The following is a 15,973-nucleotide window of genomic DNA, read 5'->3' as shown; positions in this document are numbered from 1 at the left end:
TCCAAATTTCTCTCCGTTCTTTGTTTGCTTTGCTCTGATATTGTCTGAGGATAAAGCCGGCCAAAGAATGTCATAGCGAGAGAATAGTTGGAATTCCTTTGCACAAGTGCTCTTTTCTCAGTAAACACCCTTCACTCGTTTCACTCATTATAGTGGAGCCCATTTTGAGTTTATAGATTAAAACAGAACATTGCCATTCACTTGTTTTTCACAAGCAAAAAAAAAAGGGTCCAAAGGGGCCATTTTGCTGCAGTCCATCTGTTGGAACCAGCAGGTTTCTTTCTGTTTAGGTAAAAAGGTGCCCTTCACTGTTGATCTGAGACCAGATTAACAGCTTTTCCCATTACAGATAATGTTTATTGAGAGTTGGCAAGCACAACTATGGGTCGGTTCCCGCTTTCTGTAGAAGTGATTCATGTAAAACTTGGATGGGAAAGAACGTGAAATACCAGTTGCTAAAAGTAGTTTTTCAATCAAGAATATTATTTATGCACACAAACAGTTTGAGACATGCAGTATTGGCTAAGGTTATGATTAATTTAGAGATGCACCATATTAGCAAAGTATTCATATTGCATATCTTTTAAAATACTATTTTTATATTGTTATTATGGGTCAAATTGACCCATTTTGTTTTTTTATTAGTCAAATACTGGTTAATACTGGTTGACTTATTCTCAGTTTAGGAACACACTCATGAACACTGTTGTGGAATGTGTGCAGAATTTCTATCATGATTATGATGTTTGCATGTCAATTTGACCCACATATTTCATTGTTAAAGGCACCCTCATAGACCTGAAATATTTTTTTTTATTGAAAAAGGGAAAAGGGACATAAAACACATTTACATTTAGCCGATGCATTTAAAAATATATATATTACACTGCATTGATATTACAAATATTACACTGCATTGAAGCGTATATTTTTTATTAGTTTATGCATTTATTAGCACCATGCTCCACTGATTAAGCTTCAGGTAAGCACTTTTGCACACTTTTTCTCTTGAAAAATGTGAAAAAATTATATTCAGAGTTTATTAAAAAAAAAATTCAAGTTTGGTTTTCCATAGTGTGAGTTTTGGTGAATTTAATTGAATCCGACTATAATTATAGTGCCCAGATATGTAACCTATGGTAATACAAGAATCTACCCATAAGAGTCATGTTTTCACAAATTCATAGTTCTCTTTCCATTATTTAGTGGCTACATATCTTTAATTTAAGCTGAATCAGTTAAGCTGCATAGGAAACACTGGCAACTACGTAGCATACAGGTTGACAAATTTATACTGGTATATTATTAGATTTATACCCGACCCCTAGTATCATTAGCCCAACATGAAAATAAGTAAATGTCTGAGCGACGCCTGATACGAATGGAAGATAAAGATCTGATAGGCGTGCCGTGGATTACAGACCATCTTCACCCGCACTTGCATGATAATGCTATTACTGGCCCCCTTCCATAGTAAATGAATGGGCCTCATGCTGTGTGTAATAGGAAAGTGATTTTGAGGGAAGATTAGGCTCTAACGCAGCATCCTGCTCATTTGAATGTGTGCCACGCTTGAGGATGTGTACAGCACGATAAGCGTCTGATGAGGGATGAAATGTGACAGAAACATAAGCAAGCAGATGAGCTGCTTTGGATTAGGATCAAGATAAGAACAGGGGCTTCTATGGACTTTGGTTTTAATGTTGTCTCCATAGCATGACCAAGAAAACAAACTACTTTGCTCAGATTACCTGAATAAATGAGGCGTTTTATCGATTAAACCACTTCACAGATTATATGTAGCACTCTCTCTCCATCTCACTGGGAGCTGTCGGACTCGTCCACTGTCTCCCGAGTTGAGAGGGATTTATCCTAAAACTTCTGAGACAATCACCAGCACTCTGGAGCAATGGAAGTTTCCTCTATGCCAGCTGTACGGACATGTGTGACATCTAGCAGCTTTAAAATCCCTGTGGAATATTCCTCATAAAGTGACACTTGGCCAACATCTCTCTCTCTTTCTGTCACATCACAACCAGCCCAGGGCTAAGTCGTATTTAATCTGGCTTTTCTGAGATGTGTCGACAGGATTTAACCACAGCTCTTTTCACCTGTTCAGGGATGAGTGGCGTGGAAGGTTGGTGACCACAAAAGGTTATGTGGATGCCTTGAAAAAAGGACAAAAATAAAGAAATACTAAAGGGCTTTTCACACTGTGCTTAAAGCAGCATTTCTCAATCGTAATTTTGAAAGAGAAACCCCGGTCTGGCTAGCCACGATTGTCAAAAATGCGATTTTCAGGCCTAGAAAAATCTGAAATTAATAAAATCATAGAGAAATCATGGAAAATTCTTTAGCCAATAGGAATGTTCCTTATGCTCTATTATAAAATATTTATTTATTATTTTTTGTAATGATAAAATCTATGCACATCATAAGTTTTTCATTTAGAGGTGACCAGTATTAGCAAAAAATCAAACTGCCAATCTTTAGTTTGCGTATCTTTCAAAAGTGTGATTTTTTCTGTCCTGAAAAAGTAATGGAAATAAACTCCTAAAAGATCTTAGAGAAGTCATGGAAATTTCTGTGGTCAATAGATACGTTCTTGTTATGCTCTATAATTAAATAAACATATGTCTTGGACAAATTATTTAAATTGATATATCTGAAAATGTGGGAACCTATGATGGAAAGTTACAGCAAAATATTTGGAAACAAATAAGTGGTCATAAGCATCCTCAGTGCTTACCTCATTAAAATTTCATGAGCTTTTTGTACTATTTAGTTTCAGCACCTGAGGGGGAGAAATTATTGAACAGCGACGACAAACGCGTTAACTGGAATAAACCAGCAGCTGCATTATGTTTTTATTATATTTCAGAAGATGTAAGACTCCAAAGTAAATTTGACAATTTCCATAGATGAATCAAATATTAAAGCATCTACTTGCATGCTATCTCCTCATGAACATGCAAATAAAGAACATTAACCCGGTTTTTACAAATGTACAGTGCGATATTCCATTAATTACTAACCCAGGGTACAGTATGAACTGTGTGAAACCCTGGGTTTAGATTGCCAAATTAAAACCCGAAAGCCCTTGAGACCGTTTATGCAATGTGTTGAAAGCTGCTCTCTGCTGCTGGAGGTCACCTTCCGTGGAGATGTGTTTACGGTAGCGCAGGAGATCTGGGTGTGACATGACGTACTGTAGAGAGGAGTGAGAAGGTCACAGGGAGTGTATGAGCATATGCATCTGTGTCTCTCACTGGGAAAACAGCCCTCCAGGCTCCATCCTCCTGTTTACTTCTTGCTTTCATCACATCTTTCACTCAATCCTAAAGCCTTTGGCTCCATTTCACGCTCTCTCCCCTCGTTTTCGCTACTTTATTCGGCTTTTAATTTCCTGCGACTCTCCTCCCCCTCCCTCGCTCCAGCCATGACTCAGACTGCACCTTTGGCTGACCACCAACTCCTTAACATGCAGACTGCAGCACTCCTGCCCAAACCATCCACCCACTCCTGCATCAGAGAAACAAACACACCCAGCCGGAGATTACCTTCATATGCTGATCTTGCATATCGTATATTACAAGATGTCTAAACCTGTTCTGGTATAAGCTTAAACCTCTGCTTGTTTGAGGCCTGATGGGCTTAACACCCCAACTAAAGATTTGTAAATGTAGCTGTAGATGGATAATTAGCTCCATACCCATTCATATGCAATGAGGTTAAAATCGTCTAACCCAGTGTTATTTTTGTATTATTTGTATATTATTATAGTATTTACTAGTGTTGACTAAGCTTACGTTTTCATTTAAGTTTTGAGTCATTTTTTTGTGTAATTTTTAATGTGGGTTTTTTAGATAATTCTATTTAGTTTAATTCTAAAAATCTATTTAGGTTTAAGTAATTTTAGTGAGTTTATTTCAGTTGCTAATTTTGTTTTTTTTCATCTATTTATATTTTATTTCAGATTTGTCAATTAATGAATGGCCTGTGAAAAATGTAAAATAATGTGAAGAATTTTGAGTGCAGATCATAGTTGTATTCATGAAGTAATTCGAAAAAAATTATGTACCAATAACAGGATACAAGATATGAAATGAGAGAGCCCGGTCTAAATGTTGGAAGTGGAACTATATTTTCAATTAATGAAAACACTTTTGTGTATAGTTGTAGTTTGTTTTAACAATAACAACACTGATCTCTAACCTCTGATGACCTTTTGAATAGTCAGTCTTTCCCAGAAAGCTTAAAACTAATGTAATGTGGTAGTGGCAGCATTGTTTTGTATGCAAAGACTCTGTTTACCCTTCTATTTATGCAAACAGCCATCAGCCATTTATTGTCCCTAGAAGAGGTTTTGTGCTTACGAGAAACCATACCATGCTTATGGCACACTATAATTTCCTCTGTTTACCTTGTATACCCTCCTTTAACTCCTTTACAAAGCCCAGGCTCAATAGCTGAACAGTGTTTAACAGACAGATGTTCTTCAAACTCCAGTTCCCACAAACCATTGTAGTCTGTGGTTTGGTGATGAAAAGCTTTAATAATAGTGCTCTTCCAGATGGGAGAGGACTTTTTTAGTATGAAAATAGGAGGGTTAGCAATGAAAACAGCTGCTCTAAACCGTCTGCTCACCATCTGAAACGCGGAATTTGTGTGCCAATCCTGGCCATTCATGAATACGGTGGGTTTTGAACACGAGAACGAGGGTGTTGAAATGGGACCCACTTCAGTCCGACGAGCGCAATGTGAAAGGAGACTAAACAAAATAAGCACTGGCCTTTTACCACCCTAGCCACAATTTGCATGGTATCTTCTTCCATAAGATTAGATGTGGACTGTAAAATGAGTGGAATTTGGAAGGGGTTTCTCAAATGGATTTAAACCTCGATCCTTGGCTTCAAACGTTTCCCACCAGCCACTCAAACGGAATGCTAATCTCCATGCCTCGTGGGTGCCACAGAGTTGCTCTTTTATGGTTTCTCAACGGGCAGATAAACAGACACCTAAGCCATTTGGTTTCAAAGGTCCTCTTCCAGAGACAGACTGAGCAGGCTGTAATCGCCTGAGAACATGGCTCCATGCTCACCGGCATTATTTAAACCACCCCAACATTCCATGGGAAAGATCCATCGCCTTAGTAACACATACTCATTATGGAACACAACGCCTCATGCATAATGCAGTAAGAAGTACATTAATATTCATGATTTCACCTCCCTCCCTTTTTCTCTCTGGCATGTTATGGACACTACAAATGTGAGTGGAGTAGCTTTTGATCACAAGATAAGAAATTGTCTTTGGGCACGTTTTAACACGGGATTGTTTAGAGACGACATCCCTGTCGTTCATCCAGTTCCCTATTAAAAGCCATTCTGTTATTAACCCCTTTGTTTTATCCCATTTGACATTTTTGCAGGTACAGTAATGGTTTGAAATGATTGTTAATTGGTTTGATTTCCTCAGCAGTTGCTCTTTTGTTCCATCAATTGCCACATATGGCGATAGAACAAAGCAAGGCGCGTTAAAACGCTCGAAAGCCCTCGGTGGCGTAGAGGTTGGTCACCGCTTCTAAAGATTAATGATGCATTGCGGTTGATCATGAATCGAGATGGAGACAGAAATAGGAGCAGCTGCATTATGAATAAAAGGCCTTGAGACCTCCTCTTTCACATCTCCTGGGTTTATCACCCCTGCTTTTATCGGTCATGGTTCAGAGGTTACGCCTTTGACACTTGCAAAGCTTTCCACTCGCCTCATAACACAACGAAATGACCACAGGCACCTTTGATTTCATGTTTGCCTCTGAAATTAAATTGAATTTGCTTTAATTAGATTTAGAGGAAATGGCCTATAGCCTTATGGATTATTCTATGGGATTTCTCTCATCATGTCGATCGATATCTAATATATGATATGAAATGGAGTTTCTTTTTCCAGTAACTCTGCTTCCTGCTTTAAATGCTGTTGAGTTATTTGATGTTGATAAGCATAAGTAATGTCTTGGGTAAAGGTCAAAGTGATGGGTCTGAGTGCTTTAAATTAGTGGGTAATTAAGTAATTAGTGGGTTACCTTTTTTTGTTGGCCATTCTTTGAGTTGCAGTTTAAACGCATGCCATTGTAGTTCAATTGATTTACACTTGTATTCCTTCTCTCTGTGTCGCCAGTGTTTGCGGACGTTAGTCGGCCACACCGGAGGGGTCTGGTCCTCTCAGATGCGAGACAACATCATTATCAGTGGCTCCACAGACCGAACGCTGAAGGTCTGGAATGCAGAGACAGGAGAATGTATCCACACGCTGTATGGTCATACCTCAACAGTGCGCTGTATGCACTTGCATGAGAAAAGGTAACATCTACCACCTCCCAAAAGGCACTTTACATCCAGATGCATATAGATTGCTCCACTGAGGTTATACAAGCTTAACTCACATTATTGCAGTAAAGGCAGTAATATTGTGAAATATTTTGACACTTAAAAGTAATTTTCCATTTGAATATATTGAAAAATTTAATTAATACCTATGATAGCAAAGTTGAATATACAGCAGCCATTACTCCAGTATTCAGTGTCACGTGATCCTTCAGAAATCATTCTAATATAGTGCTCAAAAAACATTTCGTATCAATGATTAGTCAATAGTTTTTCCACTTTGGTTTGTGGCCTTTTTGTGTTTTCCTCCATATTTACATGTATTAAATATTTTATTAGATATATTAAAATTACCCCAGTTGTTTATAAGGAAAACAAAAAAAGTTAATGATTAATACAGTTGTGTGGATTGCACTCTTAGCACAATGCATTTTTCACTCACAGTATCAATGTTTTTTTAATGAATATTTAAAATTAAGCATATGTTACAACTGTTAAAATTAGATTAAAATTAAAAACATTTACATTTAATATTTAAATATTAATATTAACTGAAATATCATTTCTGGTTAAAATAAATCATTTCTGGTTAAAAGAAATTGAAAAGGAAACACTGATGTAGAGTATCAGCTTTGGATAAACAACTACCATGCATGAGTTAATTTTTAATTTTTTTCAAATATATAGTAAAATACATTATATAATACTTCTTTAAAGATAATTCCATTCAATAGCAGCACACAGTGCTGGTTAAACCGCACATTTCCCAGCTGATTTCAGCTGTACTCATTAACCGTGCAGAGAACTCGCATACAGAGTTGAGCTCTGCTTCTTTATGCTCTGTTGTGAATTACACAATTGCTCGTCTGACAATATTCTGTTTTCTATGCCTTTGGGCCAATTGGTGTGCATATTTTCCCTTTGTGTCAAGCTTGATTGCTTATTTTGTTCAGTGACCTCAGGCTTCATTCAGCAACAACAATAGTAGTTTCTGTTTGTTACTCTTTGCTTCACCAGAACCCATTTTAATGTTCATTTTGTTTGTTTAAGAAAAGTATATCAAACTCGTTTCCTAGGGGTCTGGTTTTATTAACAAAGTATGTTTTCCCTTTGATTTATGTAATGCTATAAGCAAATACAACCCTTGAAGGTACAAGCAATTGACTGTCATAGACTGCTGAATTAATGCCTGATTAAATTCTACCATCATAAGTTGAAAAAGAAATCATTACAACATTATTATGTGAAACTTTTAATGCGAGCACACACTTTTTTTAAGATGTTGAAAAGTTAACCAGTTTGTTTTTCTCTCTCAGGGTGGTGAGCGGTTCTCGGGACGCCACACTTCGGGTTTGGGACATAGAGACGGGTCAGTGTTTGCACGTGCTCATGGGTCACGTGGCAGCCGTTCGCTGCGTGCAGTATGACGGCCGTAGGGTTGTCAGCGGTGCCTATGACTTCATGGTGAAAGTGTGGGATCCTGAAACCGAGACCTGCCTACACACACTCCAGGGTCACACCAACAGAGTCTACTCCCTACAGGTAAACATAGACATTTACCTACACCTGACTAACGCTCGGCCACTTCACCTGCCTCTCTGAGGTCAGATTAATGGCAGATAGTCCCTTTAAAGCAAGAAAAAGAATCAAGCAATCTCCTCGAAGAAAAATTAAATGTCTTTGCGGGTCGTTGCTAGGTTAATTCTTGAGCAGTAAGACTCAATCATCACTCAGTGCTCTAAAGAAGCATGGGTTAAAGAGATATTTGGCCTGAATAAGCAGCACTATCATTCTGTCTATTCTCTTAAAAAGCTTTCATGACTTACTGCTAACTGTGCAGGAAGTTTATCTTAACCACACACCTTCAGTGACTCAGGATTCTCTAATCATGAGTGCTATTAGGTGTAACCGCAATAGGATCTGAAAAAAACATAATTATATTTCATTTTGGTTCGTAGATTACAGGGTCAGGCTGTGTAAGGAAATCTGTTTTTTCATGGCGTTTATAAAATTGTTAAACTATTTTAAACCAACGTTACTGCAAAGATGTTTATTTAGTTTGTATCTTGGGACAGTCTATTTTGTCTTTGACAGCAACTGTGGGACAAAACATTTGGGCTGTAGTCCATACCAGTCTGCATTTGTCCTCATTTGCTCATATATCCATCATTTTAAGAGTTGATCAAAGTTAATCATTTTAACATTTTAAGTTAATCAAACATAGTGCCATTTGATGCAATAACAATGGATTGGAAAATATCTGGAATTCAGCTTGTTGCATCTCATTGTGAAATGAATCAAATCCCTTCCCTGCTCAATACAGCTTTTTATTGAATTCTTGGGTTTTATTCTAGACACAGAATAAGCCAAATGACTACTCTGGGTGTTTAGCCACAGTTTTCTTACATAATGTAATTGATTAATTACTGAACAATGATTTATTTAATCCGCTCTTTCTACAGTTCGACGGCATCCATGTAGTGAGTGGTTCGTTGGACACGTCAATTCGGGTGTGGGATGTAGAAACGGGAAACTGTATTCACACGCTCACAGGTCACCAGTCTCTCACCAGCGGCATGGAGCTCAAAGATAATATCCTCGTCTCTGGAAACGCTGACTCCACCGTCAAGATCTGGGACATCAAGACCGGACAGTGCCTACAGACACTGCAAGGTGAGCAGAGAGAATATGACTGATCGCAACTTGGTCAAAGTAATAGTTCACCTAAAAATGACAGATCAGTTACTTAAAGGGATAGTTCACCCTAAAATCAAAGTCATAAATTACTCACCATTGTGTTGTTCTAATGCCATATGCCCTTCTTTCTTTTATGGACAACAAAAGGACAATTTTTTTTTAAATAAATGTTCTGCTCACGCTCGTCCATATAATGGTAGTGCATAGTGACTCGCATCAAGCTTATAAAAAAGACTGAATGATCCCATGTGACTCGTATATACCAAGTGTTCTAGGGGTATACGATATGAAATTGAATGCATTATTTAATGAAAATCCTGACCTTGGCAGTTGGTCTTCAGTCCATGGCTACGCAACGTTTGCTATCGTGTGACACTGTTAGCGCCGCAGTTTACTCCGTCTCAAAATCTGTTATTCCATGTTCTAGACACTGAATCCATTTTCTTTCCGCTAAACTAAACTAAAAGAGAAAATATAAATGGAGTCTGTACATGAAATGCTTAATATTAAAGATGAATGAGAAACAGCAGGTGCTCTTTGCCGTTGTAGATATTTATCTGGAGCGAAAGCACAAGCAACGGACTATCTGGGTTCACAAATCCATTCAGGCTCTGAGTCAGCACAGCGAGTGTCCCTGTATGTACACAGAGACATAAATTATAGGAAAGTTGCTAACCTCTAAAATACATTTCAATACAGGCTGTAGTGACTAATACGCTCCACTGACTTCAGTCCTATTGGTTGTTGCTCCAGAAAGTTGCTCTTTATTTGCATAGTTAAATCTCAACTTTGTCCCGTCGCTGGACACGCCTGCATCCTGTCGCCACCGGTCACTGTCACTCATGTCGCCAAAAATCGCTCTACAGTGAAATGAATGGGATCATGGCGCGTTGTCGCTTGCAGTGTAAACACAGCTTAATTTTTTTATAGATTATTGCAGTGTATTTTTTTAATTATTGCTTTGTACACATTATTTTATTTTTAAATGAATGCACCTTTGTAATTTTTGATCAAAAAGACATATTTTCTCTAATGACATGTGCGAGGGTGCGACAATAATCCCTTTCCCACAACAACGTGTCACTCACGTGTACAAAATGAGGTTGCATCTTATGTTTTTAATTATTTTTCTAGTTCGAGAAGCCATTTTACTTTAGTATATGGCACAATAGGGCAATATACATATTGTTTTTGGGTGAACTGTTCCTTTAAGAGCTTTATACATTGCATTTTAACCACAAACAACATTTATACTCCATCTTCAGGCCAAAGAAAATTATTAATATTTTCTTTAGATTTATTTCCAAAGATGTATTTTTCATAATTCCCAGCCTCTCTCAGCATCTTGAGCTTTAATCTTCTGGAAGGGTGAGGAATAGATGACATGATGAAAGGAATTGGAGGGGGATGTGGTGGTCTTGTTGGGGGTGCCCAGAGGGTAAGACAGAGGGGGGGTGGGCCATATATCAGTTTGTAGGTCATTTAATTAGGTCATTGAGCATTTCCTGTTATCACTTAATGACGCTCGTTTGACACAATAAACAAAAAGACACATTTGACCCCAGACAAGATGCTCAACTCAACGGCTGAGCTTTGAAGTGCGAATGCTCATAGACAGAGTCACTCATTAAAGGAAAAGAGTCTATTGTGTCACTCTGTGTAGTGTCTTGCACATCAATAGAGAGCGGCCATCTCATTTACATTCACACAGTTGACTTTAGCGCTCTACTAATGGGTATTCATGAGCGAATTCATGCCTTTGAAATGGATATTTTGAGTTTTCATTCACTCATGAACTTCAATCTGTCTTTGTTCTCAGGTCTAAATGTTTGATAACATGATTTTCAGTATTTGACTACGGATTGCCTGTAATAGCTCACCACACCCCTCTGCAGTAACAGGAACCAGTGTGCTGTAGCACATCTCTTTTTTCGCTTTATATGCCTCGCTGACAGCAGTCTAAGCACTTTTGTTTAGACTCAGATGTTCCTTGGCCTATCAGAAAGACTGGCTCAATCCAATACCTCAAGGGCATAGAATCAAAGCCATTAATGCCACAGTATTTCCCGTAACCATAGTTACACATCCTCTCTCCGATTTCTCCGTTGTGGAAAGTAGCTGCAGGTCGATTTCCTGTCTATCGGGCTTTCAGTGTTGCGGTGTGTGTGTGTGATGAGCCTCTACATCTGGAATCCCTTGTACTCTTTAAAAAGAGTACTTATTAAGGAAATAATATACTTTAAAATAATATACCTAAGTGCAAATTGAATGTACTGTTTTTGACACTTAAATTCATGTTATTTGCTGTAAAATGAAAATGTATTTTAGTTGAAATGTATATTAATGCCATTATTTTAACTTAAGAGTGCTTTTTTTGGTCAATACAAGTAGGACTTAAGCATATAAATAAATGCACTTTAGAGTAAAACGTTTAATTTGACATTATTACAAATGGAGCTGAACGATTAATCGTTAAAAGATTGCAATCTTTATTCGAACACCCACACAATCTTAAACCTTTGACAAGTAGCTACGATCACAGCAGAACATTTAAATCTGCATCGGCGCTGCTGAAGAACCAGAGAGAGCAGTTGTCCTGTAACGGCTTTACTAACAGTCTTTTCAAACGTTACAATAATTTATATTATCACAGACTGGGAGAAAAGTTTTTATTTCTGATATAAACACTATCTATGGTAGCGATCAAAATAAAGCAAATCAACTTTTGAAAGTAACTTGATGCTTTAAATTAAAGACTGTATCAATTACATTACAGCAGTAGGTGGCGACAAGTGACTTAAAAAAAATTAAGCTATTTGTCATTAAATCATTCGTTTAGGAGATTCGTTCAAAAATGCTGATTCATCCAGTAATGAAACAAGTGGAGTCTTTATGAGTGAGTCATTGAATCATTCTTTCCACAAAAAAAAAAACCTCTAAATTTTAATTAATTATTTTTTTAAAACAGACTACAGCTATTAACTTTTTGTAGAACCTCTAGTAAATTGCAAGTTATTTTGTTTAGTTGTCTATTCAGAATCGTGATCTATTTTAAACAACACAAAATCGTGATTCTCACTTTATTCAGAATCGTGCAGCTCTAATGACAAGGTGCACTTTTTGGTAGTATTTTAGTGTCAACAATCAAAGTGAAGCTGTGCTCCACTGTAAAAATTATATGATCAATAATTTGGCAACATATGTTTTTACATTGCTTTAACTCATCAAAATAAGGTTTTCAACTTTTTTATAAGTTATAGAAGATTCAACTATAAGTCATATAATGTAATTTAAGTTGAAATTACTTGCGTAAACATCCAAGTTGATTGTACTTAAAATTTTAAGGCAGTAATTATTTTACAGTGAGCACTTAAGTGTTTTTTTATTTCAGTAATATTATATTGTACGTTTAAGATTTGAGTACTCTACAAGTGTACATTCAATACAATTAAATGTACTTTGTTTTCACAATAAATGTCAACTCTTAACTTCTTTTCTTTCTTTTATCTCGCTCTTAGGTCCCCACAAGCACCAGAGTGCAGTAACATGCTTGCAGTTCAACAAGAATTTTGTCATCACCAGCTCCGATGACGGTACGGTGAAGTTGTGGGACCTTCGGACAGGCGAGTTCATCCGCAACCTGGTCACACTGGAGAGCGGAGGCAGCGGCGGTGTGGTCTGGCGAATCCGCGCCTCCAATACCAAACTCGTTTGTGCGGTGGGCAGCCGTAACGGCACGGAGGAAACCAAGCTCCTGGTGCTGGACTTTGATGTGGACATGAAGTGAAGGGGGTGAACTTAAAGGGGACTTGTTTGTAAAATGGGGAGGGGGGGGAGAGCAACCTGCCCCGGGTCTTTCCGCGCCAGGACCGATCGCTCACTTCATGGCATCTCCACCTCCCCGATAAGTTGCCGCCAACATCTCTCCCCGTCGTGCCACGGTCCACGACTGCCGCCACAGTTCCGTTCACCTTCCGAAGGGGGGAGGGGTGGGGGCAGACGCTCATGCACCACAGCATTCTGGGAAGAAAACTGACAGGAAGGACTCGGGAAGACTGGATTGTCCCTTTTCCTACCACTCAAGGCGACCTTGCACAGAGACTTGTTCGCTCAAGCCTGACTGAAATTCTCACCCATATGTACAAACGTTATTTTTTTGATCAAAACAGTCAACACTGTATACATGAAACCCTAGCGCATCAACACGGACACGGAGTGATAAATAGTGTATACAAATAAAATTTTAATGGAGAAAGATGAGAATTGAAGAGCTTTGTACTGCGGGAGTGATTCGAGAAAGAGAGACAAAGGAAGCCAATTTTGTCAGTCCTCATCAACCTCAGCACACGCCAAATATCCCTTTCTTCCTCGCACGTTATTTTCTTTTGTATCCGTTTTTTTTTTTTTGCTTTGTTCCCCACAATTTTTTTTTTTTTGGTTTTCGCATCAACAGCTGTGAATTAAAGTTTTGTGCTTTCTTTTCAAGTTCAGCATTTGTTTTGTTCACTTCCTGCCTACTGTTGCAAACAACAGGTCTCAGTATTAAGCTAAACCCACTCTGCTGTTTCACACATTTTTGAGGTTTTACTTGTGATGTGTTTTTTTTTTTTTTTTTTTTTATAAATTCAGTAAGCAGTGGCTCTCTGGATCGGAGATGACCTGCGTTCATTGTTTTTCAACCAGTCTGGTCTCATTAGTTCATCAGTGCTGGTGCTCTGTGGGAAATGAGAATGTTTTCCCATAAGCTCCTGGGAATATGTCTCTTCCCACCCCCCACCTTTTTTCCCCCCAGTACTGTCCATCCCAGTGGCCAAACTGGATTTTATGCTGCTAGACACACAGAAAAAGATAAGGTGGAACTTTAACTGGCTGTGACGTTTTAGTCCCAGACGAAATTCTAAACAAAAGTTACTTGTAGAGTTTGAACTTATAAAAACGACACAAACAAACGTACCAACAAAAGCAAGATATCGACATAACAGCTTCTCTTTTTTTTGCCACTGAAACTTGAGCCAAATGTGCCTCTACGAGGCGTAGAGGAGGGAGAATGTCTGACAAAGAGACGGGTTTGTCTGCTGAGATGAAACGACAGACGAGTAGAAACTATTTTGCGCGTTTGTGAGCATGACTGGGTGTGCGTGCGGGTGTGTGTTTGAGCAAATTGTTCACACATTCCTTGGGACAAAAGCTCTGCCAGCCTGTTCTGTGTGGAAATGTATGCTTCGACAAAAAAAGAATACCGTTCTTGTTTTTAATGAGTTGAAAAACGAGATTGTTGGAACCGACGTTAAGTTACCGAGGAGAAAAGGTGGTCTTAGTGTACAGAAATGGACATCTGATTACATTTTAAGTGCTAGAGCTAACCTGGTTCCGTTGGTAATGCTCTCATGAGTTTTTTGTTTTGTTTTGTTTATTTTTGTTTTTTTTTAATGGTAAAGCAGCTTCATAGATAAACAACGTAACCGCATCCGTAGCCAAACGATTTGTCTCATCCTCCAAGTCACACAACTCAAGCTGAACTGTGAAAGTGGTTTAACACTGTATATTAAAAGAAAAAACAATCTTGTTCTTTCTCCTGTTTTTTTTTTTTTTTTTTTTTTTTTTTGGTTTTGTTTGTTTTTTCCTGTTTAATTTATAATCTGGTTTGAGAAATCAGATGTTGGAGCTGTTTTATTTTTTCAGTTTATGTAAACTGCCTGGCATAACAGACAGATAAAAAAAGAAACCTTAAAGGGATTGTGTATTTGTTTGATTCATTTAGAATTTTTATTTTCTTATAACTTAAGTGCAATAAAATGTGGGTTTTTCTTTGTTCATTTCAACGATTTTGGCTGTCTGTGTTCCTCAATGTGTGAAAGTGTGTCATGTGTCCAATAAAGCTTCTATAGTTTGTTCCGCTTAATAACAAGGCATTCCAACCATGGGGCTTATTGGTTAATGTGATTTCCATTTAACAAGGCAGAAAAGCTTGTCTTCTCTTGTCTTCTAGACAGGATGGCAACTCTTCTCCTTCTGGTACATCTCACCCTCACTTAAAAGCCCCAGATGCATGAGCTGGACCGCATTGTGTCCTGCAGAACAGCTGATAAATCATTTAAAAATACCTGCCTGTTGTCTCTAGCGTAGATCAGTAACCTTTCTAAACCAGTTTGTCACTTTTTACAGTGCAACCTTCAATTATGTGCAAATTGTTTACAATCTTTTTATGCACAATAGCCCTCCAAGATCGCATTAGACTAATGTACATCTGAGCCCTTAGACATAACCAAACGTTTTTCAGTTGAGGGATGATGTATTTCTCTGAATCTGTTGCAGAGTCATCCTGCCTTAAGCTACAGGATGTTCATAGCCTGTTGCCTAGCAATGGTTCAGCTCTGCTTAGTTACTACAATGTTGCAATAGTTGATACTGTAATTTAAGAATGAGTACTGGAAGAAAACCCATACTATATATGATATTCTCTGTTCTGTTAAAAGTATTGCATAAAATGTATGGTAAAAAAAAACGGGGAGCAGTAGCCAGAAATTCACAGTAAATGCACTTTGACGATGTTTCTAGTATTGGGGATAGAATATTGGTGCCTGTATAATTACAGATGTATAACTGGATGTTTCATTAAGTTATATAACTACTACTACTTGACCTACTAAAATTTGCTTTTCCCTAAAAAGTTATTTGAGGCTTGCCCATAAACCAAGGCCAAAAACAGACATACAGCAGACGTCGCACAGGGGTTTACAGAGACAACCGCATCAGGGCAACACACCTCACTAAAATAATCTCATAAACATTAACTACATGACATTAAATGTAACAAAAAAACACTCTAATGTACTTTACTGAAAACAAAAATAAAACTATGTAAATAAAATATAACCATTATGTGATGC

General features: G+C 37.9%; 1 protein-coding gene across 7 annotated transcripts in view; it reads left to right on the top strand.

The window, feature by feature from the left end:
* Nucleotides 1-14,993, top strand: part of fbxw7 (F-box and WD repeat domain containing 7) — a 162,236-nt gene extending 147,243 nt beyond the window's left edge. For all 7 annotated transcript variants that reach the window (XM_079615336.1, XM_079615332.1, XM_079615334.1 and 4 more), the window contains 4 exons: nt 6,181-6,362; nt 7,703-7,928; nt 8,849-9,059; nt 12,602-14,993. In XM_079615336.1, the coding sequence (XP_079471462.1) occupies nt 6,181-6,362; nt 7,703-7,928; nt 8,849-9,059; nt 12,602-12,870 (888 nt within the window). In that variant the 3' untranslated portion in view covers nt 12,871-14,993. The remainder of the gene's footprint in view (nt 1-6,180; nt 6,363-7,702; nt 7,929-8,848; nt 9,060-12,601) is intronic.
* The last annotated feature ends 980 nt before the right edge of the window (nt 14,994-15,973 follow it).

Source organism: Phoxinus phoxinus (genome assembly GCF_949152265.1).
Source record: "Phoxinus phoxinus genome assembly, chromosome: 6".
Taxonomy (NCBI): domain Eukaryota; kingdom Metazoa; phylum Chordata; class Actinopteri; order Cypriniformes; family Leuciscidae; genus Phoxinus; species Phoxinus phoxinus.
This window is presented reverse-complemented; position numbering and strand designations above follow the sequence as displayed.